The sequence below is a fragment of the Sceloporus occidentalis genome, unplaced genomic scaffold (genome assembly GCF_023333645.1).
Source record: "Sceloporus occidentalis isolate IW3139 unplaced genomic scaffold, rSceOcc1.0.p SCAF_1, whole genome shotgun sequence".
Lineage (NCBI taxonomy): Eukaryota > Metazoa > Chordata > Lepidosauria > Squamata > Phrynosomatidae > Sceloporus > Sceloporus occidentalis.
Window position 1 is genome coordinate 47448489 of NW_028316981.1, and position 27755 is coordinate 47476243.

The following is a 27755-nucleotide window of genomic DNA, read 5'->3' on the forward strand; positions in this document are numbered from 1 at the left end:
TAGTTTTTCATCAATGCCCTGCTATTTTTCTGGGAAAGCAAATATATGTGTACTCAGTTAATGTACCAGAACATTGTCTCGGCTCATGGCAATGTGAACATTCCAGTGTTGCAAGAAAATATAAGTAAACACTTTGATAAATGCAGCGAGGAACAGCAAGCAGATACACTGCTTGATGCTCTTGTTCAGAGCCAAAGTGGTGATGCCAGATCAAATGGTAAACCAGATGTGGTGCATGAAGGTTTCCCATCAGACCAGCAGTGCGCTGCTGCTGCTGCTGCAGTCATTGTTGAGGGATTGGAGGCAAGAGATAAGAGGGAATATAAACCCAAGCAGGATATTATGTGGAGTTATGTTTCATTGTCAGCAAAGCTACTCCAGAGTAGACATGAATAGAATTAAATTGTGCTGTGCATGCTTGATGGGTAGGAAGAAAGAACAGATATGATAGAAGACAGGGTTTTGGCAGTAGGACCCATTGCAATCATCTGAAAGTCTGAGGAGAGATTGCACATGCACAGGTGTGGACATATTGATAGGGATCTCTCCATGTCACTGGGAACCAATATATCAGCAATGGAGAAAGTGTGAATAATGGGTCCTGTGCAACTCCCCAAGGCTGTTTTTATGGCTTCTGTGCCCTCTGCTATCCTTCAATTTTCTAAGAAGTCAGCTTTCCTTTTTCCACAGGCAGAATTGTCACAAGTAGGTGTTGTTCTCCAGAAAAAAAGGTACAAGTCTCTTTCTTGGAGCAGAGTTGCCACTTTTCAACAGGAATGTTGGCTACTTATTGCTTGTAGTGTTAAGTTTCAGCAAAACAGCTAAATATTCAAAGTATTCCATCCCAAACTGGAGTTGCACAGAAAAGCTGAGTCATTCGAAAGAGCACACTTCATTCACCCCCACAGAACAGGATGTATGTGTCAGAGAGAGTCAGCAAGTGAGCATTGCTCTTTTTTATTTCACATGTATGCAGGTTCTCTTTGTGTTAACACGTATTTATCGATCGTCTCAATAGGTGTTTGTAGCCATTTGGTACAGTGTCTCATAATTGCTCTTACTTGATGTAGAAAATAATTCTTGTGCTATGACCTCCTCGTAGTTCTAGACAGAGATCAGAAAACATCCCAACAGAGATGAAAGCATAGTATTCTGCTCTATTATTGGTTATTGGCTAGGAACTGAGAGATATTCCAGGACAGAGGTAGAATAATAACCAAATGGGAGGGGGGGGGGGGAGCACGAGTTCACTACCCAATCTCTGTGAACTCAATACGGGTATTAAAAGAACTGGCAAATGTAATATCGGAGCCATTGGCAATAATCTTTGAGAAGTCCTGGAGAACAGGAGAAGTCCCAGCAGACTGGAGGAGGGCAAATGTTGTCCCCATCTTCAAAAAGGGGAAAAGAGAGGATCCCAACAATTATCGTCCAGTTAGTCTGACATCAATACCAGGAAAGATTCTAGAGCAGATAATTAAACAAAGAGTCTGTGAACATCTAGAAAGCAATGCCATAATCACAAAAAGTCAACATGGGTTTCAGAGAAAGAAGTCAAGCCAGACAAACCTGATCTCTTTTTTTGATAAAATTACCAGCTTGTTAGATGAAGGGAATGCTGTGGATATAGTATATCTTGATTTCAGTAAGGCCTTTGACAAAGTTCCCCATGATATTCTTGCAAACAAGCTTGTAAAATGTGGGCTAGACAAGGCAACTGTTACATGGATTTGTAACTGGTTGACTGGCCGAAACCAAAGAGTGCTCAACAATGGCTCCTTTTCGTCCTGGAGAGAAGTGACCAGTGGGGTCCCACAGGGCTCTGTCCTGGGCCCAGTGCTATTCAACATTTTTATCTATGACTTGGAGGACAAAATTGGGGGCATACTTATCAAATTTGCAGATGACACCAAATCAGGGGGAGTAGCTAATACTCCAGGGGACAGGATCAAGATTCAAAATGACCTGAACAGACTAGAAAACTGGGCCATAGCTAACAAAATGAAATTCAACACGGAGAAATATAAGGTACTGCACTTAGGGCGGAAAAACAAAAAGCACAGATATAGCATGGAGGACACCTGGCTGAATGAAACTATGTGTGAAAGGGATCTAGGAGTCCAAGTAGACCATAAGTTGAACATGAGTCAACAGTGCTATGCGGCAGCTAACAAGGCCAATGCGATTTTAGGCTGCATCAATAGAAGTATAGTGTCTAGATCAAGGGAAGTCATAGTGCCACTATATTCTGCTCTGGTCAGGCCCCACCTGGAATATTGTGTCCAGTTCTGGGCACCACAATTCAAAAAGGACATTGAGAAACTGGAGCGTGTCCAAAGGAGGGTGACTAAAATGGTGAAAGTTCTGGAAACCTTGCCCTATGAGGAATGACTCAGGGAGCTGGGGATGTTTAGCCTGGAGAAAAGAAGGTTAAGAGGTTATATGATAGCCCTGTTCAAATATTTAAAGGGATGTCATATTGAGGAGGGAGCAAGCTTGTTTTCTGCTGCTCCAGAGACTAGGACCCAGAGCAATGGATGCAAACTGCAGGAAAAAAGATTCCACCTCAACATTAGGAGGAACTTCCTGACAGTAAGGGCTGTTCGACAGTGGAACACACTTCCTCGGAGTGTAGTGGAGTCTCCCTCCTTGGAGGTCTTCAAGCAGAGGCTGGATGGCCATCTGTCGAGGATGCTTTGATTGTGATTTCCTGCATGGCAGGGGGTTGGACTGGATGGCCCTTTTGGTCTCTTCCAATTCTACGATTCTATGATTCTTGTAATAATTAAGCTTAGACATATTCTGATGAAAGAAGAATCAGCTTTTAATGCAGTGGCTGTTTACCTTTTCAGCTACTGCAGTCACAATGGTAACTCCCTTTTCCACTTTCTCACTCCCCAGCAGTGCACACCTGGAAGTTCTGATGGGATGTATGAGAGTCATTGGTCCTAATTAGATCTTGATATGGGTTGGAATTCCATTACTGGTGTCTTTGGTGTATGTGTGCAACAAAACCTCACCGATGGCTTTCTCAGGGTAAAAGCTGGAGATGTGGCTAAATTCTGAGTGTGAAGCAAAAGCAGCAGGAAGGGAGTGCTTGATTCTTTTTAATGGTCTTTGTTGTTATGTGCCTTCAATTTGACTCTGGTGATCATGTCAAACTGTTTTCTTAGCAAGATTTATTGAGAAGAAGCTTACCTTTTCCTTTGTCTTAGGCTGAGATGCTGTGACATGGCCATGGGCACCCAGCTTTTCAGAGAGAATGGTTTTATTCTTGCATATGTTTTTGTCTATGTGGCTGGAAAATTACTTCTTAGGAAACACCTGGTGGCTTGTTATATGTGAATGTTCACTAAATGTTTATGGAACCTTCAACTACTGATGAAGCAAATCAGTGAATTGACCTTATAATATTTATTTATATGTTTAGGTTGTCCATAAACAAAGTTCTCTAGGTAGTTTAAAATGTGAGATTTGAAATAGTACAAGAAAAAGCAGGAGGAGATAAACAACTTGCACCCCAACAAAAACAAAGTAAATCCACTAGCAAAAGGAAATGAGTACAGAAGAGTAAATGCTAAACTGCTTACCAACATCTTGAAATTCCCAGGAACTTAAAAATCCCCACTTGGCACTCAAAGACCATAACACAGGAGCTAGATATGGCACAAGAACGTGATGCCATTCTGCTCAAATCTTGGAGTATGTTTTCCTATTGGTTGTGGAAGAAGTAAGTGCCTGTAGCCTAATGTCTTGACATGCATGGAGTCGAAAAGATACTCATCAAGAGTAGCCAAAAGAAATCCAAGGAATCCTAATTTATGGAACCTCAAGTGAACAGTAAATCCACAGAAGTAAGCAATTGCCTCAACCATGATCATGAATTAGGGGTAGCTTGAGTAGGAGTGGTTGAAATGGACTACACCCTGATAGGGCACCCTACTGTTAAGTCTGAGCAGTCTCCACTTGGAAGAAGCAGGAGTGAGAAAAACAGACCTGATAAGTCTCCATCTTTGTGTACAGCTATTAAAGGCAGAAGAAACCTGTGTAGAATGGGGCAATGGAACTGTAAGTTGGACTTGACATTGTGAATCCATGTTTGAGCCAGGAACATGATTACATGTATCTTTCAAAATACCTATCTGCTTGAGTTGTTAACCAGATGTTTAGGTGTGGCTGATCTTTTCCCTTCCTCAACCTTCCTACCTTGAGCAGAACAGCTTCTGGTGAATAATGGTAGATCTCATATTTCCAGTTGGGTAGTTTTCACCATTCTATCTGTATCTTTTCAGCAATGTTTTGTGAGGTTACAAGAAAGCCAAGCAAACGTGAGATCTTAATTTGATTTGTCTCAGTGTTCTCCTACCAGGATCTACTGTGTCTCACTTCAGGGAAATGCTGACCTACATACTGTCTAGCACATCTCTATAAAGTCAAATCCCTCTTACTAATACAGGGGATGTGTACCAGCGGAACTTCTTTATTTCATCAATGTTTAACATAGCCATAAGCTTTTATTACATAAAATATTAGTTTAGAATAACCTAATTGGATTTAATGATGCCTAATTAAAAGCAAGGTTCTACATGCTGGTAGTATGGAATATTTATGACAGATAATAAAATACTAATGTGGTTGAGACATCAGCTATTTTGAAAAAGCCTAAACTACCCCCTTCTCCCTAGCACAATGCTGTAAAGATGTTAGCAGATGGGGTTTTGTGTGAAGACAGAAAATGGTGCCCTGCCACTGTGAGAGAAGCAGCTAGTGAAGGCAGCTAGTGAAGGCAGCAACGGAGTATGTAGTACAGTTCTGTAGCAGATTTTAGCTTGGTGAAAGAGCCAGCATTGTGTAGTGGTTTGAATGTTGGACTATGACCCTGGAGACTAGGGTTTGAATCCAGACTCAGCCATTTAAACCCACTGGGTGACCTTGGGCAAGTCATACTTTCTCAGCCTCAGAGGATGGCAATGGAAAACTCCCTCCGAACAAATCTTGCCAAAAAAACCTCATGATAGGGTCACCATAAATTGGAAAAACTTGAAGGTACACAACAACAAAACAAAACAGCTGCTACTGGGAGCTGTGGTGTCAAGAGAATTTAACCCATCCCTTTTTTACACTGTCTGATTTCTTTGTTTAGTGAGCCCATGTACCAATAATCCTGCAGCCATCTGCTCAGTCATAAATTTACTTTGGTTTATTTCAAGTCCTCTGTATTCTTGAAGATGGAAAGGTTTGGTATTAAGTGAAAAGCATTCAAAGCAATATCTCTGCTGTTTCTTACACTTGATAGAAAATAACATGTGAAGGAAGCACTGGAGGTACATTGAATACACTTCCATTACATGGTGCATTGTTTGGCCACATTCTTGTATTAACATCTCAGGAGCCAGGACCTGTCTTGATTACATGTAGAACTCTGTTAATTGCTCTTTGCCAATGTGGATGTGGATAGTGATCTTAGGTTTTGGCTTTTCTCTAACAAAGGCCTCAGAGTTGTATATGACAACTGTTAACAAAGCTTTTGACAAATTTCTTTTTGCAAAGTCTTTTATACATTTGTCCAATCACTTGTCTAAGTGTTCCATGTAAAAGTGTTTTATACACTTGTCCAAGTGTTCCGTGTAAAAGTTTGCTATCACAGGACTTAGAGGGCTTCCCACTGTTATCCCATCTCTCTGTTCATAGAATCACAGCCCTGTTCGAACATTGCCTCACCACAAGCTATTTCCAGTGGGACAATGGATTCTACGAACAGAGAGATGGGATAGCAATGGGAAGCCCTCTAAGCCCTGTGATAGCAAACTTTTACATGGAACGCTTTGAAAAGCAAGCCCTGGAAACAGCACCGAAAAAGCCCACAACTTGGTTCCGATACGTGGATGACACTTTCACCATCTGGAGCCATGGAGAAGAAGACCTGGCTGTGTTCCTGAACCATCTGAACAACATCCACACTAACATCGAATTCACTATGGAAGAAGAAAAGGAAGGAACACTGCCATTCTTGAATGTTCTAGTCATCCGCAAACTGAACCAACGTTTGGGTCACACGATATACAGAAAACCTACACATACAGACAGATACCTGCACAAGAACTCCAACCATCACCCAGGACAAAAAAGATGCACAATCAAAACACTGGTAGATCAGGCAAAATGCATCTGTGAACCCCGTTTCTTGGAAGATGAATTGAAGCACCTAGACTGGGCTCTACAGGCAAATGGTTATTCCAGCTCAGACATCAGAAGGGCTGCCAGACTCAGAAAAACCCAGAGGAGTGATGGCAAGCAACCACCCAAAGGGAAGGTATTTCTACCATACAACAAAGGAGTCACAGACAGAATAGGCAAAGTGTTGAGGAAGCACAATCTTCAGATGGTTTACAAACCGATGAAGAAAATCCAGCAAATGCTTCGCTCAGCCAAGGACCAGAGAGACCCTCTCACAGCTGCAGGAGTTTACAGCATACCATGCAGCTGCAGACAAGTCTACATAGGGACTACCAAACACAGTGTCCAAACATGAATCAAGAGACATGAGAGACACTGCAGACTGGGTCAGCCAGAAAAATCAGCAGTAGCAGAACACATTACAAACCATCCTGGGCACAAGATGCTGTTTGAAAATACAGTGTGTGTGTGTGTGTGTGTGTGTGTGTGTGTACACACACACACACACACACACACACACACATATATATATATATACACACACCCACTCTCTTCCAGGTCAGCATTCTCTGAAGATGCCAGCCACAGATGCCAGCAAAACATCAGGAATAAACTCTTCTAGATCATGGCCACATAGCCTGAAAAACCCACAGAAAACTATGGATGCTAGGCATGAAAGCCTTCGACTTCACTTTCGGTGTTGGGTTGAAATTGCATGTCTGCAGTAAACAAAGCAACAAAGCTTGAGCTGGGAAAGAGTGGATTCTGCTCCAGCTCTCCACGTATAGCCATGTGTGCCTTTCTGCAACAGGCAAAGTAATCAGCGCGTGCCTCAAAAATCTCTTACTCAGCCTGTGTGAACCTGAAACAGGGAACAGCATATTAAACAGAATAGATCTATAGTTTTAGCCACCCAGATAGAAATAAGGAAAGTAGAAGCTGTGAAAAGAAAGCATATATTTAATCCCTGAATGCTTTTTGGAAGAAGTTTTCAAATGGTCTCAAGGAAGTTCAAAATGACTTTATTTATGCAAGGCTTACCCGACCAAGGTGTTTCATTTCACTCTGAGCATATTTTGAATGTTAAAAATTGCTAAAACATGTTGTTTGTTGTATAGGAATGTATCCCTTTTCTTTCTATGTTATTTCTGCCTCAGATGCCAGATTTTCTATTAAAGAAGAAATGCCCAGGACCACAAATGTTTCATTAATTAGCTTCACATCTACCCTTTTACAAAGATTAGGCCAGGGGCGAGAAAAAAGTAGATCTGATCTATTAGTGCATCTCTGAAAAGTTTGCTGTAGACTGGCAGGGTTCTCTGGTTTCTAATTAATTTAACAATTGTGACAACTAAATGACTCCTAGATCTCTGAATTTCTACTGTTGAATTGAAGAATGATCAGGGGTAACTACAGTTAGGTTTGTGTGGAGGTATTGTGAAATATATTTCTTTTGAGTTACAGTACTCAAATCTAATATAGTCCATACCCCTTCCACCACAAAGGATGGACTTCGTTAGATCTAAGTGCATGCCTTCATACTCAGCAAAAGTAGATCTTGAGTCTCACCAAAAAAGTGGTCAAAATCTTATTTGGAGCTTTTAGGTTTCACCAGCATACTTATGTGTTAAGTTCCATGAGCATGCTGACATGGGAGTACATGAGGGTGAAGGTATCCAGTTGGTCAACAGCAAGTAGAAGTATCTGACACTTGTTACAGATACTTCTTTACACAGTGTTGGAAAAAGTACTTATGCTAGGATTCAAGCCAGTAGATCCCATAAGCCTTAGGTTTCCTCACCACTGGGTAAGACTGTTAAAAATATTAAGCAGTCCAAGATGCCCAATAAATCAGTATTGGTAAGAAGATTATGAACTCTCTGATCCATAATGTGCCCTGCAGACGGTTAGCCCTCATCTTTTAGCCTTCCAGATATTTTGGACTCAGTCTCCCAGCATACTTGATCATGGGCTTGCTGGTTAGGACTTGTGGGATTTGGTCCAAAATATCTGGAATTGCAGAGGTTGAAAATTATTCCTGTAGACCGCCTTGGTTTCTTATTTCTTAAAATGAAAGAGAGGAAGTACAGATTCCTGTTGTTAGTTCCAACTAGAGGACACCTATAAAATCAGTGAGATTTACCTATGTCTTGATATGTCAGCCAACAGTGGGTCTATTTTAGTTGGGATTGATGAATAGGTTCCACGTCATAAGGCGATAATACTGGTACTTGCTTTGTTATGTATATTACTATATTTGGAATATGTTTGGATTCTTGCTGCAAGCAAATCACCACCTACCCTGTGTTACTATCTTGTTTTCTTTTTAGAGTCTGGGCCCAGTTTTTGAAATACCAGCTTTAAATCCAGTTGCTGGAAAAATCTTGCAGCTCTATTTTTAAAACCTGGAAGGGTGTTTTTTTTCTTTCTCTTATCAAGCATTCACACACTGTTGCTGAATAAAGGAATCCTGCCAAGCTTTTGCACTTGGAAGTGCATGATATTTGCTGAGATGCTTTACACTGTGATATCTTGGTCCCATTGGATGGAGGCAGAAATTTGGCAGCTATTTCCTTAGATATTAGGGTGTGCTATATGTAGTTGAAATAAAGTGTTTCTTTTCCAAACTTTTCTAGAATTTTTTTTCTACCTCAGCCCAAAAAAGTCTTCATTTTTTTCCCAACAAATAATTCTGATTGCATTGGATCATTGAGTTTGTTTCTCAGTGCCTGATCAAATGTGTTACTTGCCCAGTTTTCAAGTAGTGTCCTGCTGGTAGCTATAAATCATAAGTGAGCAGTAATCTGTATTTTCTATGAATTCAAAAATCAGTTCACCTCTCATTTGTGGACATTCCTTAGCTTTTAAAGCCTCTGACAAAGACGTTCCTTTTTACAAAGTGTCTTTACATCCACCTGGTCCTCCCATTTTTCTTCCTCATTCTAGTGGAACCTTCTAGCAGCAATGGGAAGATGACAGAAAATTCCTAGAAGAAGAAAGTGTCAGATTACTGCTGCATATTTGCAGTAGACAATGTAAGAAAGCTTGATCTGGGAAAGACTAGGATTCTGCTCTAGCCAATCCTACTGTGGCTGTGTGTGTCCGCCTACAGCAGGCAAGGTAAAGAGAAGTTGCCTCCAAAATCCTTTACTGAGCATACCTGAACAGCAAAACAGATAAAAGGAGAGAGCGGATAAGGCTGCCTTGCCAGCTAGTTACCCCAGCATATTGAAAAGGGATAGTTCTGTAAAGTTTGACCAAATGGAATTCTTAAGAAAATAGGGGCTTGTGAAAGAAAAAGTCATTCTTGGATACATTTTGGAAGAAGTCTTCAGGTGATCTGTAGAAGGTTTTTACTACAGTGCACCTGTGTTATACATGGCTTTGAGCTTACACGCAAAGCCGTGCAGGAGCGCCTGTGGTGCGTGTGCACTGCCGTGCCACCACATGCACAAGCCCATTCACTTGAATGGGACTTGAGCATGCACGGTATTTGGCTTATGCGCGGCGGGGGGGGGGGGTCCGGAACAGATCCCCTGCGTAAGCCAAGGGCGCACTGTACCTATGAAAACTACTGCTTATGAAAGCCTTACCAGATCTAGTTGTTTCATTTTTCATAGTGTTTCAGATTTCATAGTGTTAGTTTTGAATAAAAGGTTTGCTGAAACATGTTGAACTACTTTTCTTTTCTTTTTTTGTACAGGAATCTATCTCTGTTCTTTCCATATGCTTTCTGCCTCTTGTACCAAATTTTCTGTTAAAGATGTAATGTCTAGGAATCTATCTGCTTAGTTAACTGAAGTTTACCTGTATATGTCATAAGGAAGATGTGATGAATACAGAATTGATAGTATATTTTTGATATCTGATCCATACAAGAAACCATATGAATCTACTAAGATTTCCTTTTCTATTCCCTTTAGAATTATGAGAAGAGTCCATGAAAATGTTGTGTTTAGCATTTCTGTACTCATGTGCATAGCCTTCTGTGTTTGTGAAACAATAAGGAATGAGTTGTGGTTGTATGTGATTTTGAACTCTTACAGAGCATAATCCCATTTTCAAGAGCCCTGTCTGTAAGATTAGACAAACAATATATCATGTTGCCACCTAAAGTGAACTTTACAATTATAACATCTGAGATACATTTTCTCTTTGAAAAATAATAAATCTGAGATTTTAACCCGTGGAATTTAATTGTCCTGTCAGAGCACCCTTAGAAGGCTTCTGGCTCATCACTTAATTTGCAAAGGAATTCTGGGAACTAAGGCTTCTGCTGTAGATTAATTAACCCAGTTATTACAGTCAGCCCTCCAAAGTTGTGGAGTTGCGGATTAATATTTTTTATTGGAATCGCTGAAGAACACAATGCTGCTGGAGGTTGAACATAGAGTTGTGCTGGAGGACCTGGAGAAAACGCTTATGTTGGCATTCATAGTTCCTCCAGTGTGATTCTATTGTCATTTGTCAACTTCTGGCAAATGCTGACCATAGAGTTGTGCTGGAGGACCTAAAGATTTCTAGAAGTGTTTTCTCAGGTAAAACAAATACTGTTTTTTTTCTCTTTTAATTTCCATTTTTTTCTGCTGTGCCCTAACCCCAGGAAATGTGGAACGACCACTGTTGTTGTGGGATTTTTTTGGTAGTTCAGATGTGTGAAAATAATTGGGCTCTGTAAATAAGATGTTTCTATAAGGGACTGAGATTTTGACATCTAGTTCTGAATACACATACACAAGGTTGAACTTTATGAAAAACACCCTTGAAGCTTGGAAAGAATGTGAAATCACCCTACATAGCAAGAGGCAAAATATTTATTGACATTATTTCCCCCCCCCCCCCATCTCTTAGGCAGAACAAACACACCTGCCGTACTATACATTGTAAACAGCTCAAGGCGCGCATCTATCTTCTTGAATAGAAAGGACAACTGTGGGAAGCCCAGAACACCTTGGAGGGCCACATGCACCACCAAAGACTAAAAAAACGAAAATAGTATCCAAATGCCACCCAATGCCTTCTGGAGGTATTGAGGGGCATTCCTTTAGGCTCTCTTGGGCCATTTTGGTTCCAGGAGAGGCCTTTAAAAAAATATTCTGGAATTTGGGTGCAATCTGTGGACCCCTGTGGACTACATGCAATCTACACTTTGCATCTGCATCGTATGGAAAACAAAGATTCTAAGGTCCCTCTTTAACAAACTATACCTGATTATCTCCTGGCAATTTTATCCCCTGTGTGTATGTTTGGAAAATTTATTTCAGAAGTAGTGATTCATTGTTCTTGTTCTGCTTTTCAAATTTCACACACCAGAACCCCTTCACAGTACCCGTTATAGCACCATGATTACTTTTTAAATGTCAGGGCTCCATCCAGTGGAATTCTGGGATTTGCAGTTTAGGCAGGGAGTATCTAGACTTCTCAGCCAGAGAGCTCTAGTGCATCACCAAATTACAAAGCTCAGGATTTCTCTGGATACAGTCATGGCAGTTAAAGTGGAACCATGGGGCTATAACTCTATATTGTGAAAGGGTTCCAAGATGGTGTGTGTATGTTTTCCCCCCAGTATAATTTTTTTAGCTGATAGTGGGAGAGAATTTTGTGTGGTTTGCATATTGATATGCAATCAATCCCTCAATGTTCAAATTTCTCCATAAATCTGATTTTTTTTAAAAAAAGTGTATGTGAGGAAAAAGTAGAATTGGCCTGTTTGTCCATCCCTGTTTTCTGTTATTTCTACAGAATCCTCACAGTCTGGGCTAAAAGGAGGAAATCAGGAGTGAATGATATTATTATATGTTGAAACTATTTTCCTGGCAGTGGGTGAAGCTTTGAGCTGGTTATTTTACCAAGACTGTTTTGCCATCCTTTTCACTTTGGACTCAGAGTAAACTTGAGAGCACTCTTACTACGTGCATCCATTTAACACAGAAGTTCAAACAAGGATAGAAAACTGTAGACAAGGGTCTCCTTTGCTCACATAAAGCACCAGACACAGCCTTTACAGGAATGTCCGGACTTGCTTTGGAGGAAGGGCAAGTCTGATCACATTGGGCTGGTTTGTGGGGAGCTTTTGTTTTGCTCAGTAGATTTCATTTGGCAAGTGTCCTAATCCAGTGTCTTCATTGCTGTTTTTATGAATGTAACTGAACCACTTAAATATCCTTAGTGAAGCAGCCCAGAGAAAAACAGATGACTGCCAAATCCAGTTTAATGTAGCTTTTTACAATCAGAATGCAGCTTGGTTTACATTTGATGTGTAAACACTGATCAGCTATCTGCAGAAAGACCCTTTCCTCTTCCCTGTTTTCCCAGTTTGCAGGCATCCTTATCCCACAGTGTCAAGCTAGGCTGGAAAGTAAGGCTTTGTTTATTATTTGACTATTATTTGATTTGAGTACTTCTGTAATTTGCAATCTTCTTGAAATATACCAGGCTACTTGTTTACATAAGACAATGATTGTTAAAAAGATGATGATGATAGTAACTCTCATTTATAGGTGGTCAAAAAGGGTCATGAGTAAACAAATAAGCTACTGTTGCCCTGGCAATACAATGACTACCATATTTTCCAGAGTATAAGTCGACTGGGCATATAAGACGACCTCCAACTTTACCAATTAAAATACAGAGTTTGGGATATACTCACCATATAAGACTACCCCTCTTCCAATGCACACCAAGAAATTTTTTTAAAAACATCAGATTTGATTTCAATATGGTAATTTTAATTCAAATGTTTATAACATGCAGGTACTTAGCAGGAAAACTTGTTGTATACAAAGCCTGCTTGGATTGGTCAGCTCTCCCTGCCTGCCCAGCCCTCCCTGTCTCCAAAATTATCATAGCAGTAGTGCAAACACGGCTCTTTTTTCATACCCCGGGCATCCTGGATGCCTGCAGCTTGCTTGGGCCTTCACTTGCACCTTCCCGGTGAGGTGCCCCCTCACCTCGTCATCAGGACCGCATTCAGTCACTTCTTTCCACAAATCCTGGTGAGTGGATTTTCTTCTACTGTACTTGTACAGTGCTGCCCTTGCTGCTTTCATACAGTCGCCGCATATGGCGAGGATGTGATAGTGGCCGTTTTTGAGCTCCCCCCACCATATGCCGCAACCACAGATTCTCTGGTCCAGTTCGGAAGTTTTAGCACCCTGCCCTATAAGATGACACCCGGTGTATAAGACAACCCCCAACTTTTGAGAAGATTTTCCTGGGTTAAAAGGTAGTCTTATACACCAGAAAATACAGTAGCTGGATGATTCATAACTCTTGAGGTTACTGAGCATCTGCAGGTGGCATCTGAAGCTGAATCAGTACCATGTAGATGGCTGCTAGATAGCAACTGTCTGCTACAGAGTGCTGGTAAGTTGCACAGCCCATTGCTGTCACAAATGGGCAAGGCTACCTCCACCCCCTCTGTTCCCCTACCATGCTGGGGACAAGACATAACTCGTGAGATGTTCGTGGGTTGCAACACCCAGCATTAGCTATACTGCCTAGGACTACTGGGAGCTGTAGTCTTGCAACGTCTGGAAGGTTGCACTTTATCTTGTCCTATAGTTATATGTAGGCCTACAGCTATACATAAGCTTACAATTGTATGTCCAAAGCTAAGTTATAAAGAGGTGAAACAACCTTGCATTAAATGACAGTTTCTCAGATTTACTGGCTGAGTATTATCTCTTTTCCCACCCCTTTGGCCACACCTGCAGAATTAAATCAGATCCTTGATGCATTTTTGCTAGCAGCATAATTGACAAAGTGGCAATTGTACTGTATGTACTTTGAACATGTGCTCTATTTGACTCCCTCTCAAGTTATTAAGCCTAACAATGCTTGGATGGTTGATGGTTCTATCCATCAATTGTGCTTGCAGTTGCCTCTGCCAGAGCTTTTCATGCTGATCTTTCCTCTTCTTTGAAATGTAATGCATTTTGTACAGAAAGTAAATACAAAAGTACTTTCCTCCCTCCCTTGCTTTCTCTGTGGAATCGTCCAGTGATGGAAGATTAAGGAGAAGAAAGAGAAACTCTGACTTTGAGCACGTGGTGAAAGTATTGAATTCACTGCCACAAAATGTAGTGATAGCTGCCTACTTGGATGGCTATAAAAGGAAATTAGCAAAGTATATGAAGGTTAAGGCCATTAATAGTTACTAGTCAGAATGGCCATATGTAATCTCCAGTAGGGATGTAGCCGGGGTGAGGGATCCGTGGGGTCTGGACCCCCCTTCCATTAGATACAGTGAATGGCATGTGCTGCTACGCCGCCACGCCCAAGCCCCATTATAATGGTGGCACTTGGTCTGGACCCCCCCCCCCCATTCCCAAAATCCTGACTATGTGCCTGTCTCCAGGAGCTCTCTGTGTATCAGATGCGTATCACAGGGAGGATGCAGCTGCACACTTGTCCTGCTAGTGTCCCTTTCACAGGCATGTTGCGGCCACCAGGTGAAGCAAACGTTGGACTAGACAAGCCTGATTCTGCTAGATCTGATCCAGCTTCAGTCTTCTTACAACTTATATTCTTAACTTTCTCTGCTAGTGAGACAATTTGATGCATGCATGATACAACCTAAGTAATCTGATTTATAAACTCTTACAGATGAGTGGTGATGTGCACAACCATAGCATGATTTCAGGAATCCTCTTATGTTTCAGGGATTTATATTGTCTAAAATGCTTTACAGTTGAAAGTACCTCACCCCAATTCATGCTTCTGCTGTCTTTAGCAACATTAGAAACCCATAGTTTCAGCTGCACTAATGACTGCCAGAAAAAATATTTCTGGCCATTGTGGGATTGCTGTGATGTGGTGAGAATTTTATGCTGAAGGACCAAACCTATCCAACTTGTAGAAACTTAGCAGAATTGAGCACAATTAAATAACTACCTCAAAGAAATAGTAAATGTATATGCTAGGAATACTAGCTAGCTAGCTAGCATTGTTGTGTCTTCAAGCTGTTTCTGACTTATGACAACTTGAAGGAGAATCTATTATTGTGTTTTCTTGGTAGTATTTGTTCAAAGGAGATTTGCCTTGCCTTTCCCTGAGGTTAAGAATGTGTGACCTCCCCAAGGTAACCCAGTGGGGTACTGGAATGATTGTAGAATGGATAGTGTTTCTTAGAATAAACAGGATGGTAATATAGAGATTTAAAGTGCTGTCACAGGTTGGTGGTCTGGGAAATGTGTTCCTAAAACTTCTTTTGTACTCTCATAGTTGATACATACACAACTTCTACCCAGGAATGATCTTGTACAGAACAGATGGAAGAGAGAAAATGACAGCACCCCACTAGTGGTCACATAACTGGGACCTCTCAGGCACATCATCAACAAACTACAACCCATTATGGACAATGATGCCACTTTTTCAGGGGCTCTTGGTGGCAGATCTTTACTCAGCTACAAACAGCTTCCAAAACTCAAACAGGTACTCATACACAGGAAGACACATGACACAGATGGGGACACAGGAACTAAGCCTTGCCACAAACCAAGATGCTAACTCAGCCTGCACATTTATCCAGGAAATGTCATCACAAGACCTAATGGCATCGCCCACAATAATAGGGGGACCGTCACGTGTTCATCCTCCAATGTGATTTATGCCATACTATATTATCAGTGCCTGTCAGCACTCTACATTAAATAAACAGCCAGTCCCTGCACCAGAGGATAAATGGACATAAATTAGACATTAGGAATGGGAATGCACAAAAACTGGTGTCTCCCGGGACATTCCATTGCAGATTTCAGAACAGTGGTCCTTGAACAAAGGAACCACAAAGGTAGACTGGAAAGAGAAACAGCAGAATTGGAATTCATCCATAAACTGCAGTCCCTCAGCAATGGATTGAACAGGGATAATGGCTTCCTGACTCATTACACACATTTCAGCACTATCTCACCCCATCCTCAGAGGGGCATCCTACACTCACCTATTCTCTTTACCTACAGGCTAGTTTCCAATGCCAAACTGGTCTTGCCTCTTCATTTCCATACACATTGGCCAGTACATAATGTATTTGTTCACTAACGACTAAAATTAAAACTGGGCTTGCTACTTGGTTTCCATAAACAAAGGATTTTGTATTTGAATTGACATTCTCACATACCAATGACATATATAAGTCTGTCCCTTGTTTCCAATCCACTATATGCATCTGAGGAAGTAGACTGAAGTCTACAAAAGCTTATGCTGTCAACTTCTTTATTTCAGTTAGTTGCAAAGGTGCTGCAAGATCCCTCTACGTACTGATTTTATAGACTAACCCAGCTATATCTTTGAATACATACACAACTGGACATTATGCAACACTTTAAATTACTCCACTGTACATTCAAATTAAAAAATTATCTAGGCCCCCATGCTATATCTGTAGGATGTTTGTAGGGCAAAGAGAAAAGGGATCAGTCTATAATATTGACATTATATAATAGTGAATGCTGGAATAAATGTTTGCTTTATGATGCAATCTGTGGAGCTCACTAGCCATCATCTGCATGTGGTATGTACCGTGGAGACTGTAGAGTCTGCAGGATTAGTGATTGTATCTGGCAATGTTTTTAAGCCATTTGTCAATGTATAGTAGATTTAAACATACTACAATAGCATGGCTAATAAAACGTTTTAAATTTATTTGAAGCCAACTGCCTAATACTTGGAAGAATGTATCTGTTCATTCAGATTACCCATAAGGGTGGAGTGACTTTAAGGGGTCTTTATTGGCTCCATTTAATACATGTGTTTAGCAGTGGGAGATACCAGAGTACAGACCACTTAGAAAACCTACACTGTAACGCTACCTGGTAGGCCCCTTTTTCATTAATGTTATTATTTTAAAGATAAATATCTTTGTTCTCCAGAGATTTCTATTAATGTTCTTTTTAAAACTATCTAACAATTCTGAATTTGCAATGCTAGCAACAATGAACCAGAGGTTGGAAATACTAACAGCTGCACCACAACACACCATCACATACTGAGAAACTTATATCAGTGGATCAAAAACTTTGCCAAGAAGCATGTTAAGTTTGGCCCCATTCACTCTGAGCCCATTTGGACAAGCAGTACTTCAGTCAAATTTTTCTCTCTTGTGTTTCCCACATGCAAATGAAAAACATATGTGGACAGGACTATAATTAAATTTAACAATTAACATAAGAACCGTAGGATCAGACTGCATGCCTATTTGTTCCAGCATTCTGTTCCCTCAGTGGTCAACCAGATGTCTTTAGGAATCCCATAAGCAAGGCAAGAGGAGCCACAACCTGCATATATTCTCCCAGCAACTGATATTCAAGATGTGTGGCATCAGGTACTCTAGGTCAAGGATGAACAAAGTTGCTCTTCTAATGGTACTGCCCACAACTCCTGTCAGCCCTAGACAGCATAGCCAACGGTGAGGTTTTTTTTTTTTAGTTTTCTTACATCTTAAAGGCTACATGTTGCCCAAGCCTACTTTGGGTAGTACAGTATATAGCTATCATGACTAGTAGCCATGGAGAGCTCCATGAATATAGCTGATCAAGGTGTGTGTATCATGCAGTCATTGCTTGACTGCAAGCACTGTCATACCTAACCAGTGCTTCTTGTTGTTGTGTGCGTTCAAATCATTTCTGAGTAATGGGTGCCCTAAGGCAAACCTATCATGTGCTTTTCTTGACATGTTTTGTTCAGAGAAGATTTGCCATTGCCTTCCCCTGAGGCTGAGAGCATGTAACTTTGCAAAGTTCGCCCAGTGGCTTTCATGTCCAAGCAGGTAATCGAAGTACATAATCTAACTTTGAACTACCTTTCTTTTCTTTCAGCTCTCAGTTGAGTCCAGATTTAGCTTTGTGCTTCCCACTCATCAAAGGCTTGAAGCTTCATGTGTCAAAAAAATTGTCTTGGCCACTTTCTATTATACATCCAACCACTGTCAAATAAACCAGCTTTAAATATGATTTTAAAAGATTTGGCCATTAAAATATGTGATACATTTTATTCCAATAAACAGGAATTATTTTTCTTCCTTTTATCCTCCAGACACCCAGCCATCTATATTTATCTAGAGAGATTAAGAATTACTTCAGACATCTATCATTTTCAATCTGCATGAAATAGCACTTCATAATTCATTGCACTCATCCTGCATGTAACATTTTTACCTAGATGGCAGTGGATAAATTCGAAGGTAGAGAGTATCCTGGTTTCTTCCTTATATCTCTTCTGAAATATGTATTCGTTGTGCCTAATTCATCTTCAGTTACTCCCTCATTTTGCCAAAGCTTCCCAGCAACATTTATGAGCCTTTGGAACACACCCTAAAGAAATTCATATTTCCAGACATAAGGTTTTTATAAAATGCCCTAAATACAGGCAAAGTCTCTTGTAGTGAGAATGAGTTTTTGGCAGCTATCACTGAATGCATGAGATGTTCTTTTATCTAGGACTTGGAATAGTTTCCAACTTTTTCTTTAGCCAACATCTCTAGTTATGGTTGATGGGAAGATGCTAGATGAGATAAATATTATCTCCATCTGTGACAAGCTGCTTCTGATTTCAGCAGATAAAGCTGCCATTAAAAAGCAAACCGGAAGGTTTTTTTCTCTCTTTGGCAGACCAAAGCTGGCAAGCCATGAAGTAATGTTCACAGAAACATGGCAATCATTGTTGTTAACTTCCCTCGAGTTGGCCTTGACTCATGACAACTCTGTAAATGATACACCTCCAAGCTACCCTGTCCTCAACTGCACTGCTTAGGTCCTGCAGGCTAAGGGTTATGATCTCCTTTGAGCCTAATGATCTGATACAGTCTTCCTTTCTTTCCTCTGCCTTCCACCTTTCCAAGCATTATTGTCTTTTCTAGTCTTTTCTTAAACCCACTCCTTTTTTATCCAAGTTCCAGGTGGATTGGGCCTGCGGCGTGTGGTTGCCACATCCCCAATCCATCTTCGAAAGGAGTGGTTTCAAGTCCCCTCTGTTTCACCCCCAAGAATTCATGGAGTTGCCATACATCAACAGGCAAAGACATGTGCACACACACACTATGCAAAGGGATCTTGTAGCACCTTTGAGATTAACTGAAAGAAAGAAGTTGGTAGCATGAACTTTTGTAGACTTCAGCCTACCTCCTCAGATGCAATAAGTAGGCTGAAGTCTACAAAGGTTCCTGCTACCAACTTCTTTTTTTCTGTTAATGGTGCTACAAGAACCCTTTCCATACTGATTTTCAAGACTAGCATGGCTATACATTTTAATTCTACACATATACATATCACTGAATATAATAAAAACTGATAAGATTAGCCTGTCTTTTGCTCAAGCACTAAAAAGCTGTTGGGCCCATGAAGATTATAGGAACTTGTCATTCCCAAACAGTTTGATTATTGGGAAATCATGTACTGAACATCAGTGCTGCGGCACCTCTTAGACATGCTGGCTTCCAATGACATAGGACTCTACCTACTTTATATAGCTGGGTAGTGTTCTGAAGCATGAGATGAGAACTACAGATGTTTCACAGGAACACAGAGCTTGAATACAGTAGGTTGCAGCATTAGAACAGAAACTGTAAAATTGAATAGCCTGGCACCCATTGGGGAAATTCCTCAGTAGCCCTGTTCAGGCATTATTAGGATATAATCAATTCAAATGTGGGGTGCAATGGTGATGTTAGACTACCAGTCCACCCCTGGCAATGCATGGGAGAAGAATGAGAAGTGGGAACCCTGATGTTCAAAGATAGACTTGTAAGACTTAGAACGCTAAACAACCAGGTTCTTGACCAGGAGGAGAAAATGAGTGGACACTGTTGGACTTGAACTCTCGGCACCCTTAGCCAGCATAGATAATGAGGGATTGCATCTTGGCTTGTTTTAATTGATTATTTTATGTAGTGTGGGTTGTGTAATTGTATCGTTTGATTTTATCAGTTGTAATCCCGCCTCAATCCGCAGGGAGAGGCGGGATATATAAATAAATTTTATTATTATTATTAATATTATTATTATTATTATAACTGCAGTTCAACAGCTAGAGAGCTACACAATTTTCCAATGCTGTTTTAAGCCATTGGTATGTAACTGAGGCTATGAACATAGAATCGTAGAGTTGGAAGAGACCAAAAGGGCCACCCAACTCCCTGCTGTGCAGGAACTCACATTCAAAGCATCCCCACAGATGGCCATCTAGCATCCTGTTTAAAGACCTCCAAAGAAGGAGACTCCATCACACTCCAAGGGAGTGTGTTCCACTGTCAAACAGCTCTTACTGTCAACTTGTCAACTTGCTCCCCAATACAAGGCAATTGAGCATGGACTCACTCTTTCCCTAACTCACACCCAACATAGTGCTAATTGTGTGAGCTGATAATGCCTAAACAGGGCCAGGATTTGGGATGTGTTTACAGGAATGCTGTGCACAATTCCTGCTGATCAGAATTGCTGCCACGTCTGAAGACATCATAGCTTTTTAGGATTTAGAGTCTGGGAAAATTCCTTGGGGATGGGAGAGAAAGTCAGTGACAAGGCCATAATTGAGACAACATTCTATCGTATCCATTTCTCTAGAATATTTCCTTTTTGGACAAATGCATTCTGGCTCTTCCAGTACATATTTTTCCTTGTTTGAATACAGAGGCATGCTTAATCATTTTCTAAAGATTTGAAAGCTGGAATTTACTACATTTGAAGGCCAATTGTCAAAATATTTTCCCCATTTAAACTCAAAAGCATTCTTCACTTGAATTTTGACATAATTTTTAATCTGTCCTTTTTCAGTTTTGATTTTTCTAGCCTACCATCTCATGAATGAACAGCTGAGCAATACTGCAAGCCTTTCATGCACACCCTCCCTTCCCCTGCTCCAGCCCTTGCTTTCCTTCTAGGGCACATTTTATTTTATTTTCTTCAGCCATGTTTCCCATTCACCATGGAAACCATCTACAAAGCATAATTGAAAAGATATGGAAACTCGCCACATTCTCAAAATAACTCTTTGAGTCTCTATGAGGTGTACAAGTGTGCATAGGCCAATAAAATGGAATCAAATAATCAGGGCACTGCATTCTTTCACTTGTGTTTCCTGGGTTATCTTGTAGAAGAATAAATCCTTGAGTAACCACAACTAATACAGTCATGTTTTGTTTTTGGTCTTGCTTCCTCCAAGGCCACTGTAACTTTGAATATGTCTTGAAGCTGGATCTCTATGTGTGTTATATGAGCATCTCCCTATAGCTGCCCCACTACCTTACTACCTTTTTTGTATTTTTATCCCACCTTTTTATCATGAGATCTCAGGACACAAGCCAGATATAACAATATGGATTTCCTAAACAATTCTAAATTAAAATCAATAAATGAGATAAATATCCAAGAGGAAGGCATTTCATGACTGGAGTGCCACAGCTGATAAATACCTTTCGTATGCCCCCCTGCATTATATTACCCCACGTGTTGGACACAGAGGTGGGACCATATATGTGTGTATAAAATTTACATATAAAGTCAGCATTTGGTTCAATTTACAAATTTCATCTCTACATTTTGCACATCGCCTTAGTAAGGATGCTTTGGGAGTTGGCACATATGCATTTCAATCTGGGGATATGCCCAAAACACTATCTGGCTTGATTCTCAGAATCCAATCCATTTCCTCCAGCCTGTAGATGTTAATGGGGTGCTCATGACTGGTGGACCCTAGCCCTTTATGGACCAGATGCCTCCACTAGAAGGAAATTGACTGACTTCATGCTGTTCCTTCTACTCTTTGGTTTCTTTGTTGCTTGACACACTGTATTTGTACACTGCTCTGGATAGATTCCATGATGAAGGGTGGTACAGACCATTTTTAAATAATATTTACCTCTCTCTCTCTCTCTCTCTTCAGGTTTCAATTAGCCAGCAACCATCAGGAAGAGGTGTGCCTTGTTTAAGATGCAGAGGAATGTGCACTGGATTTGAGCCACATTCTTGGAGGTACTGCATTTACAGCTACAGGAATCCTATTTTGCCCCCTAAATAACCCTTTCTGTTTTAATTTCATGTTCTGACTTGGCTTGTGTCCAATGCAACTGTGAATTCACAAATGTCAGTGGCCCTGTAGAATAAATTGTCATTTTTGTAGGAAGTATATACTTCTTGGTGCATTCACTCATTTCAGGTGTTTAAAATTATTTTATTCTACTGTTAAGTTCACCTTGCAATTGAAAAGAATAATTTACACCTATCTTACAATACAGTAGGCCCTTGATATCCACTGGGGTTTGATTCCAGGAGTGCCTGTGGATACTAAAATCCGTGGATGCTCAAGTCCCATTATATACATTGGTGTCAAAAAATGGTGCCCCTCATGTAAAATAACAAAATCAAGATGTGCTTTTTTGGGGATGTATATATTTTTTAAAATATTTTCAAGCTGTGAATGGTTGAATCCATGGGTAAAGAATGTATAACTGTGAAGGGCTGCTGTACTTTTTCTAAGTGTTCAAAGACCTTTGCTTACATTAGCTCAATTGGATGGCTTTACTTCTACATAGGCAACCACCAGAATGATCATAACCAGCCACTAAACTTGTGTTCTCTATCACTGATACAGATTAGAGTTCCAAGATTAAGTTTGCATGGAAAAATCTTCTTTTCTTGAATCAGTCTGACAAATCAGAAAAAAATACTTTATTCACTATAGATAAACCGGATTAAAACTCATATAGCCACTCATAAAATAAGAAAAGCTATGAGGCTTGTGTGTGAACATCACCTGCTGATGAAATGAATTACTACTCTTCTTCCTCCTCTCTCTTCCACTGTTCAGTTTGCTTCTGTCTGTTGTTCAAATGTTCAAGACTTGACATTTGAGCTGGTCAGTCTTTCATTTGAAGCTTTTTGTATTTTTAATGCATTTCTTTTGTCCAAAGTGCAGAGTTGTGTATCCTTTCTGAAAGTGGGTGGCAGTTAAAGGCATTCCAGTCCAAGTACATTCGTCTTTTGGCATTGATTGCATCTTTTAAAATGTCACATTCCTCAAAGCCTCCACTCTCAAGGGAACAGTTTAGAAAGACTCAAGTGACCCATTTGAATGAAAATATTTGGGCTTTCTGATGTATCTATTCAACCAGCATCACATAAACTATCAGACATGTAGTGAATTCAGTCTGTTTTGATTTTAGTGGGAAAACATTTTCAGACCCAAGAATGTAAGACACACATAAAAAATGCAGCACCATCCCTGCATGTTTAATCTTATACAATCACAAATGCTTTTTTCTTCCATAATCAAGACATCTTTCCAGAATGCAGTGATTAGTCAAAGCTGGCATTTCTTAAAAAGACTCCATCATCTGCCTATGCCTTATGTTGCCTTGCTTACATGTGGTTCTTGCTGGTTTCTACCACATTCCCCTCCAAAATCTTACTCCTTCCAAAACTATGTGTAGCTTTGGACCTCCTCAAGGGTTCTTTCGGTGCTGAACACAAACACATATTACCACAATAGCATAAACTTTATTGACAGTAAATGATGTAGCACATATTAAACAGCAGTGAAGCATTCAATCTCTTTCACTGATTAGGTCCTGTCACAGCCAATGATAAAATTGCTTCCCCCCCCCCAAAAAAAAAAAAAAAACCCACAAATTTACTCAACTTGGCTGACAACCATATTCCCAATTGCTGGATATATGGGGAGACCATGGGCTGGGGTGCATCTCCCTTATCAGGTGAGGCCATTGGACGATGGTCTCCCAAGGTTTGTATAGTGCAGATCCAAAGTATGCAAGCATGACCCTTTTCCCCCCAGAAGCTATGAGAACTGCACAAGCAGGTTACCAAGAGAGGAAAAATGAACTCCCCTAATTGGCTTCCAGCCTTCATATCCTTTCCCAGTCTCAAACTGCAAAGGGAATGGAAATTGCATCCATCAAGGTCATTACTACAACTTAACTCTTTCACACCACAGTTGTTAACATTTGGCCATGATGCTAACAAGGACTTTAAATACCATCTGCCTGGTAGCAGAAGCCTAGCTCACTACACCATTCTTCAGCACAGACAATACGAAAGACCTCAGGTATCATTAAATATGGTCCATGTAGTACTGTAAAGCCTCAGAATGCAGGCGGCAGCCACCTGTTTTGTTTTCACATTCAGGATCTTTCTGATTGGAGAATCACCTGAGGTTGGCAAATGCTAGTCCTTTATATATGGAGAGTTGGGGTTTTTTTAACAGTAGGGAAGATTCAACTGCATACTTTCAAGTGATACAGTCCTTGGGCTCTACAAAGATTTATTCTTAGTGGGAGCTACATTGAAGCTATTACAGGTAAGGGAGATGTGCAAAGGCGCTACATCTTTTTTGTGATGGGCTTCTAATGTGATTTCCTCTGAGAATACAGACTGATCTCCCTAATGATATTCAAAGCTATATAGTTCTTCTAGCTTTCAGAGTGCAAAACACATACAACAGCTAGCAGTAATTGTCTGTAGACAGTCTGAAATGGCTTTATGTATCATGTCACTGGAAGCTGGCAGAAGCCATAAAGAAATGGGAGACAAATGCTTTAAACCACTCATCACTCCTTGCTGCTTATTCTCAAGACAAATGAGGGGGTGGTATTAAAGCATGAGACATGGCATTCCAAATGCTGGAAACATGCATGAGCCTATGATCACCATTTTGTGTACTACACAGCTGAAGGAAAGGGTTTTTTCATGGGTGCATAAGTAGCTCCAAAGTGGGTGGGGTTAGGAGTGGCCACTTCTGCTTTATGTGATAGCATCTTCAAATACAAAACCTTTCTCTCCCTTTTTACTTTAAAATAAACCTTGCATCATACTTATACCTTTTCTAAGTGGCCATTAGCACTCCCGGCACAACACTGCTACCTAAAAACAAGATGCAAGGATGTACCTTGTTTGCAACGTTGCCAGTGTTCCAGCAGCACTATTAGTCTCAGAGGCTGTGCATACTGGCCATAAAAGCCAAGTTGGGGGTAGAGTTGGGCCAGAGTGTCCATATGACGCATGCCCCGACTCTGCTCCCAGTGCAGTGTGACACCATGTGCTGCTCCACATGACACACAGCATAACAGGGCTCCTCTGGCACTCTAAAGCTGCGCCACCACGGCTATCATGCCCTTTGCAGAATGCAAAATGAGCCGCTTTTTGCAGCTCATTTTTGCACCCTGCAAAGGCCAGATAGGGGCCGCAGCATGCGGTTGCCGTGGTCCTGATCTGGCTGTAAAAGGGACGGCTGCAGTCCGACCGTTAGGGGCAGTCTGCACAGCCCCTCACAGAAAGTCTTTATGCATAGTATGTGTGGCTTTTATAGTCAAAACAAGGAAAGAGATTGATTTTTTGACTGCTGCCACAGAGGTCACAGTAAAAGAGGATAATGGACTCAAAAATGGGGCTGCATCACCCAGCAGCCTGCTGTTCACCACCACTGGTGAAAAGCTGTACATTGCAATTTGGCCTGCACACAGGGGCTTGGTTGTTAACACCAAGCAACAGGCAAGAGCAACAAAGGAATAGATGCAAGCAACTTCTGTAATTCAGTTGTCTTTCTTCAGATGTGTAAACCCAATGGGATATTTGCAATATATTTTAATGAGGTTTAAGCCTTGGCTTGTCTCTGGGTGTTGCTTTGTAGCATCTTCTGAAAATCATCATTGTGCAGCTTTCTCTCCTTCCAGCTCTGATGAGGAAGAAACCATAAAAATCTAGTTTCCTAATAATTGTATTGCCTACATCATGGGGTGGTGGAGGAAGAGATATAGGCTTCATTTCAGTTCAAATCATTTTTACAGTCTTTACCACTTTGAGATGCAGTTTCAGAAGAGCTTTTAAAAGGAACTATTTGGATTAGAGTCATTGGGATATTGATTCCATTTGCTATAAGCAATAGTGCCAATACATCACACTCCCAACATAAAAGCACATTCTCAGCCTCACCTATATTATGGCTACTCTGCAGCCTGGGAATGCTTTTTAATAACCATGGTGGTATTACTTGCAGTTAATGCAAAGGGCTGCCATATATAACAGCGGAAAGGATATATATTCTCTGGCTTATGATCTGCAAAGGAAAAGAATATAAAATGCATACTGTTTAGATCCAAGTTCTCCAAACCCAAACCAAGCATGCTATAAATCTTCTGCTGTCTGGGATATCTCTTTTCTTCTCAGACACTTTTAGATTACTGTTGAGACTGAAAGTACCAATTTCAATACCTGGCTTCTCAAAATAAAAAGGTAATGTATTAGCAAGTTGGCAAAGTATACTAAGCAAGATTTCTCATACCCACTGCCAAATTAGGATCAGTTTCACACAACATAATTATAGCATTAAGATTGCACAGTAACTGCCAGCCTGATTTCCCTTTGGAGGAAGTTCCACATCTGAGGAGTTGCTATACAATAATCCCTATCTCGTGTATTGACTAACCAACCTAGCATTTTGTGGTGTAGGAACATACATCTGGCTCCATCCTGGCCTCTGAGGGAAGAGAAGGGAGGCCAATCCCACCAGGCCTCCCCAATGCCACCGGACATACCCTTAAGAAACAGAGCCCTCCCTCCAATCCATCTGCCTTGGTCCAGGCCTCAGAGGGAGAGATAAACTCCAGGACCTCATCCCCTTCCCCACCACCATTCCCTTCTCCTTTTGTGTCGTGTCTTCTTAGATTGTAAGCCTGAGGGCAGGGAACCGTCTAATTAAAAGATTGTGTGTACAGTGCTGTGTAAATTTACAGCGCTACATAAATAAAGCTTAATAATAATAATAATAATAATAATAGTAATAGTAATAATACAATGGTCCTCTCACATGGATTCCAAGTGGCATCAAATGATAGGAAGTAGTGTTTATATTATCCCAGTCCCAAATCCAAAACAGAACTTTGAATTGAACTCAGAAACAAATTGGAAGCCTGTGTAGTTGGTATGCAGTCTCTAAAGTACCAGACAACAGTTTGACTGCCATGTCTTGTGCTAGCTGTCTTTTCTGTACAAGGGCAGCCCCACACAGAATGCAATACAGTAGTCTAATCAGGAGCTGATTGAGTCATGAATCATTGTGACCAAGTCCACAGCACAGTAGCCAAAGTGAAGCAGAAGTGGATCAGCCACATGGCTTCTAAGAGCATTCCCAGACCATGACTTTGGTATTTCAGGGGAAATGCAACTCTCTTCAGAATACTTTGCATTCCCAATTCCAGATTGTTTTTCTGATGGCCATCAGAACTTCTGCCTTGTCTAGATTGAGTCTGTTTATTTACCCACATTCCATCCTTTGCTGCCTTGAGACAATAATGCAGGAGGTCCACAGCCTCCTTGGCTTTGGTTAAGAAAAAAAAAGTTGGGAATCATCAGCATAATGGGGCAACCTCTGGGCTTCAGACTATTCCCACCCCCCCACCCCCCGAAATTTCATGTATATGTTTAAAAGCATTAAGGATGATACTGAGCCCTGTGAAGGCCTCATAAGCTAGTGACCATGTGATTTGTTCCACTGTCTGGGAATGTTCAGCCAAATAAGATCAGAACCACTGCAAAATGGTATCATGTGGTGCCATATCCAACAGACAGCCT

At 40.8% G+C, this 27755-nt stretch overlaps 1 protein-coding gene across 1 annotated transcript in view; it reads left to right on the plus strand.

The window, feature by feature from the left end:
• LMCD1 (LIM and cysteine rich domains 1) overlaps positions 1-27755 on the plus strand; it is a 67479-nt gene that overhangs the window by 8127 nt on the left and 31597 nt on the right. Inside the window, exon 2 of the mRNA XM_089520236.1 lies at positions 22057-22145. Coding sequence (XP_089376362.1) covers positions 22057-22145 — 89 coding nt within the window. The remainder of the gene's footprint in view (positions 1-22056; positions 22146-27755) is intronic.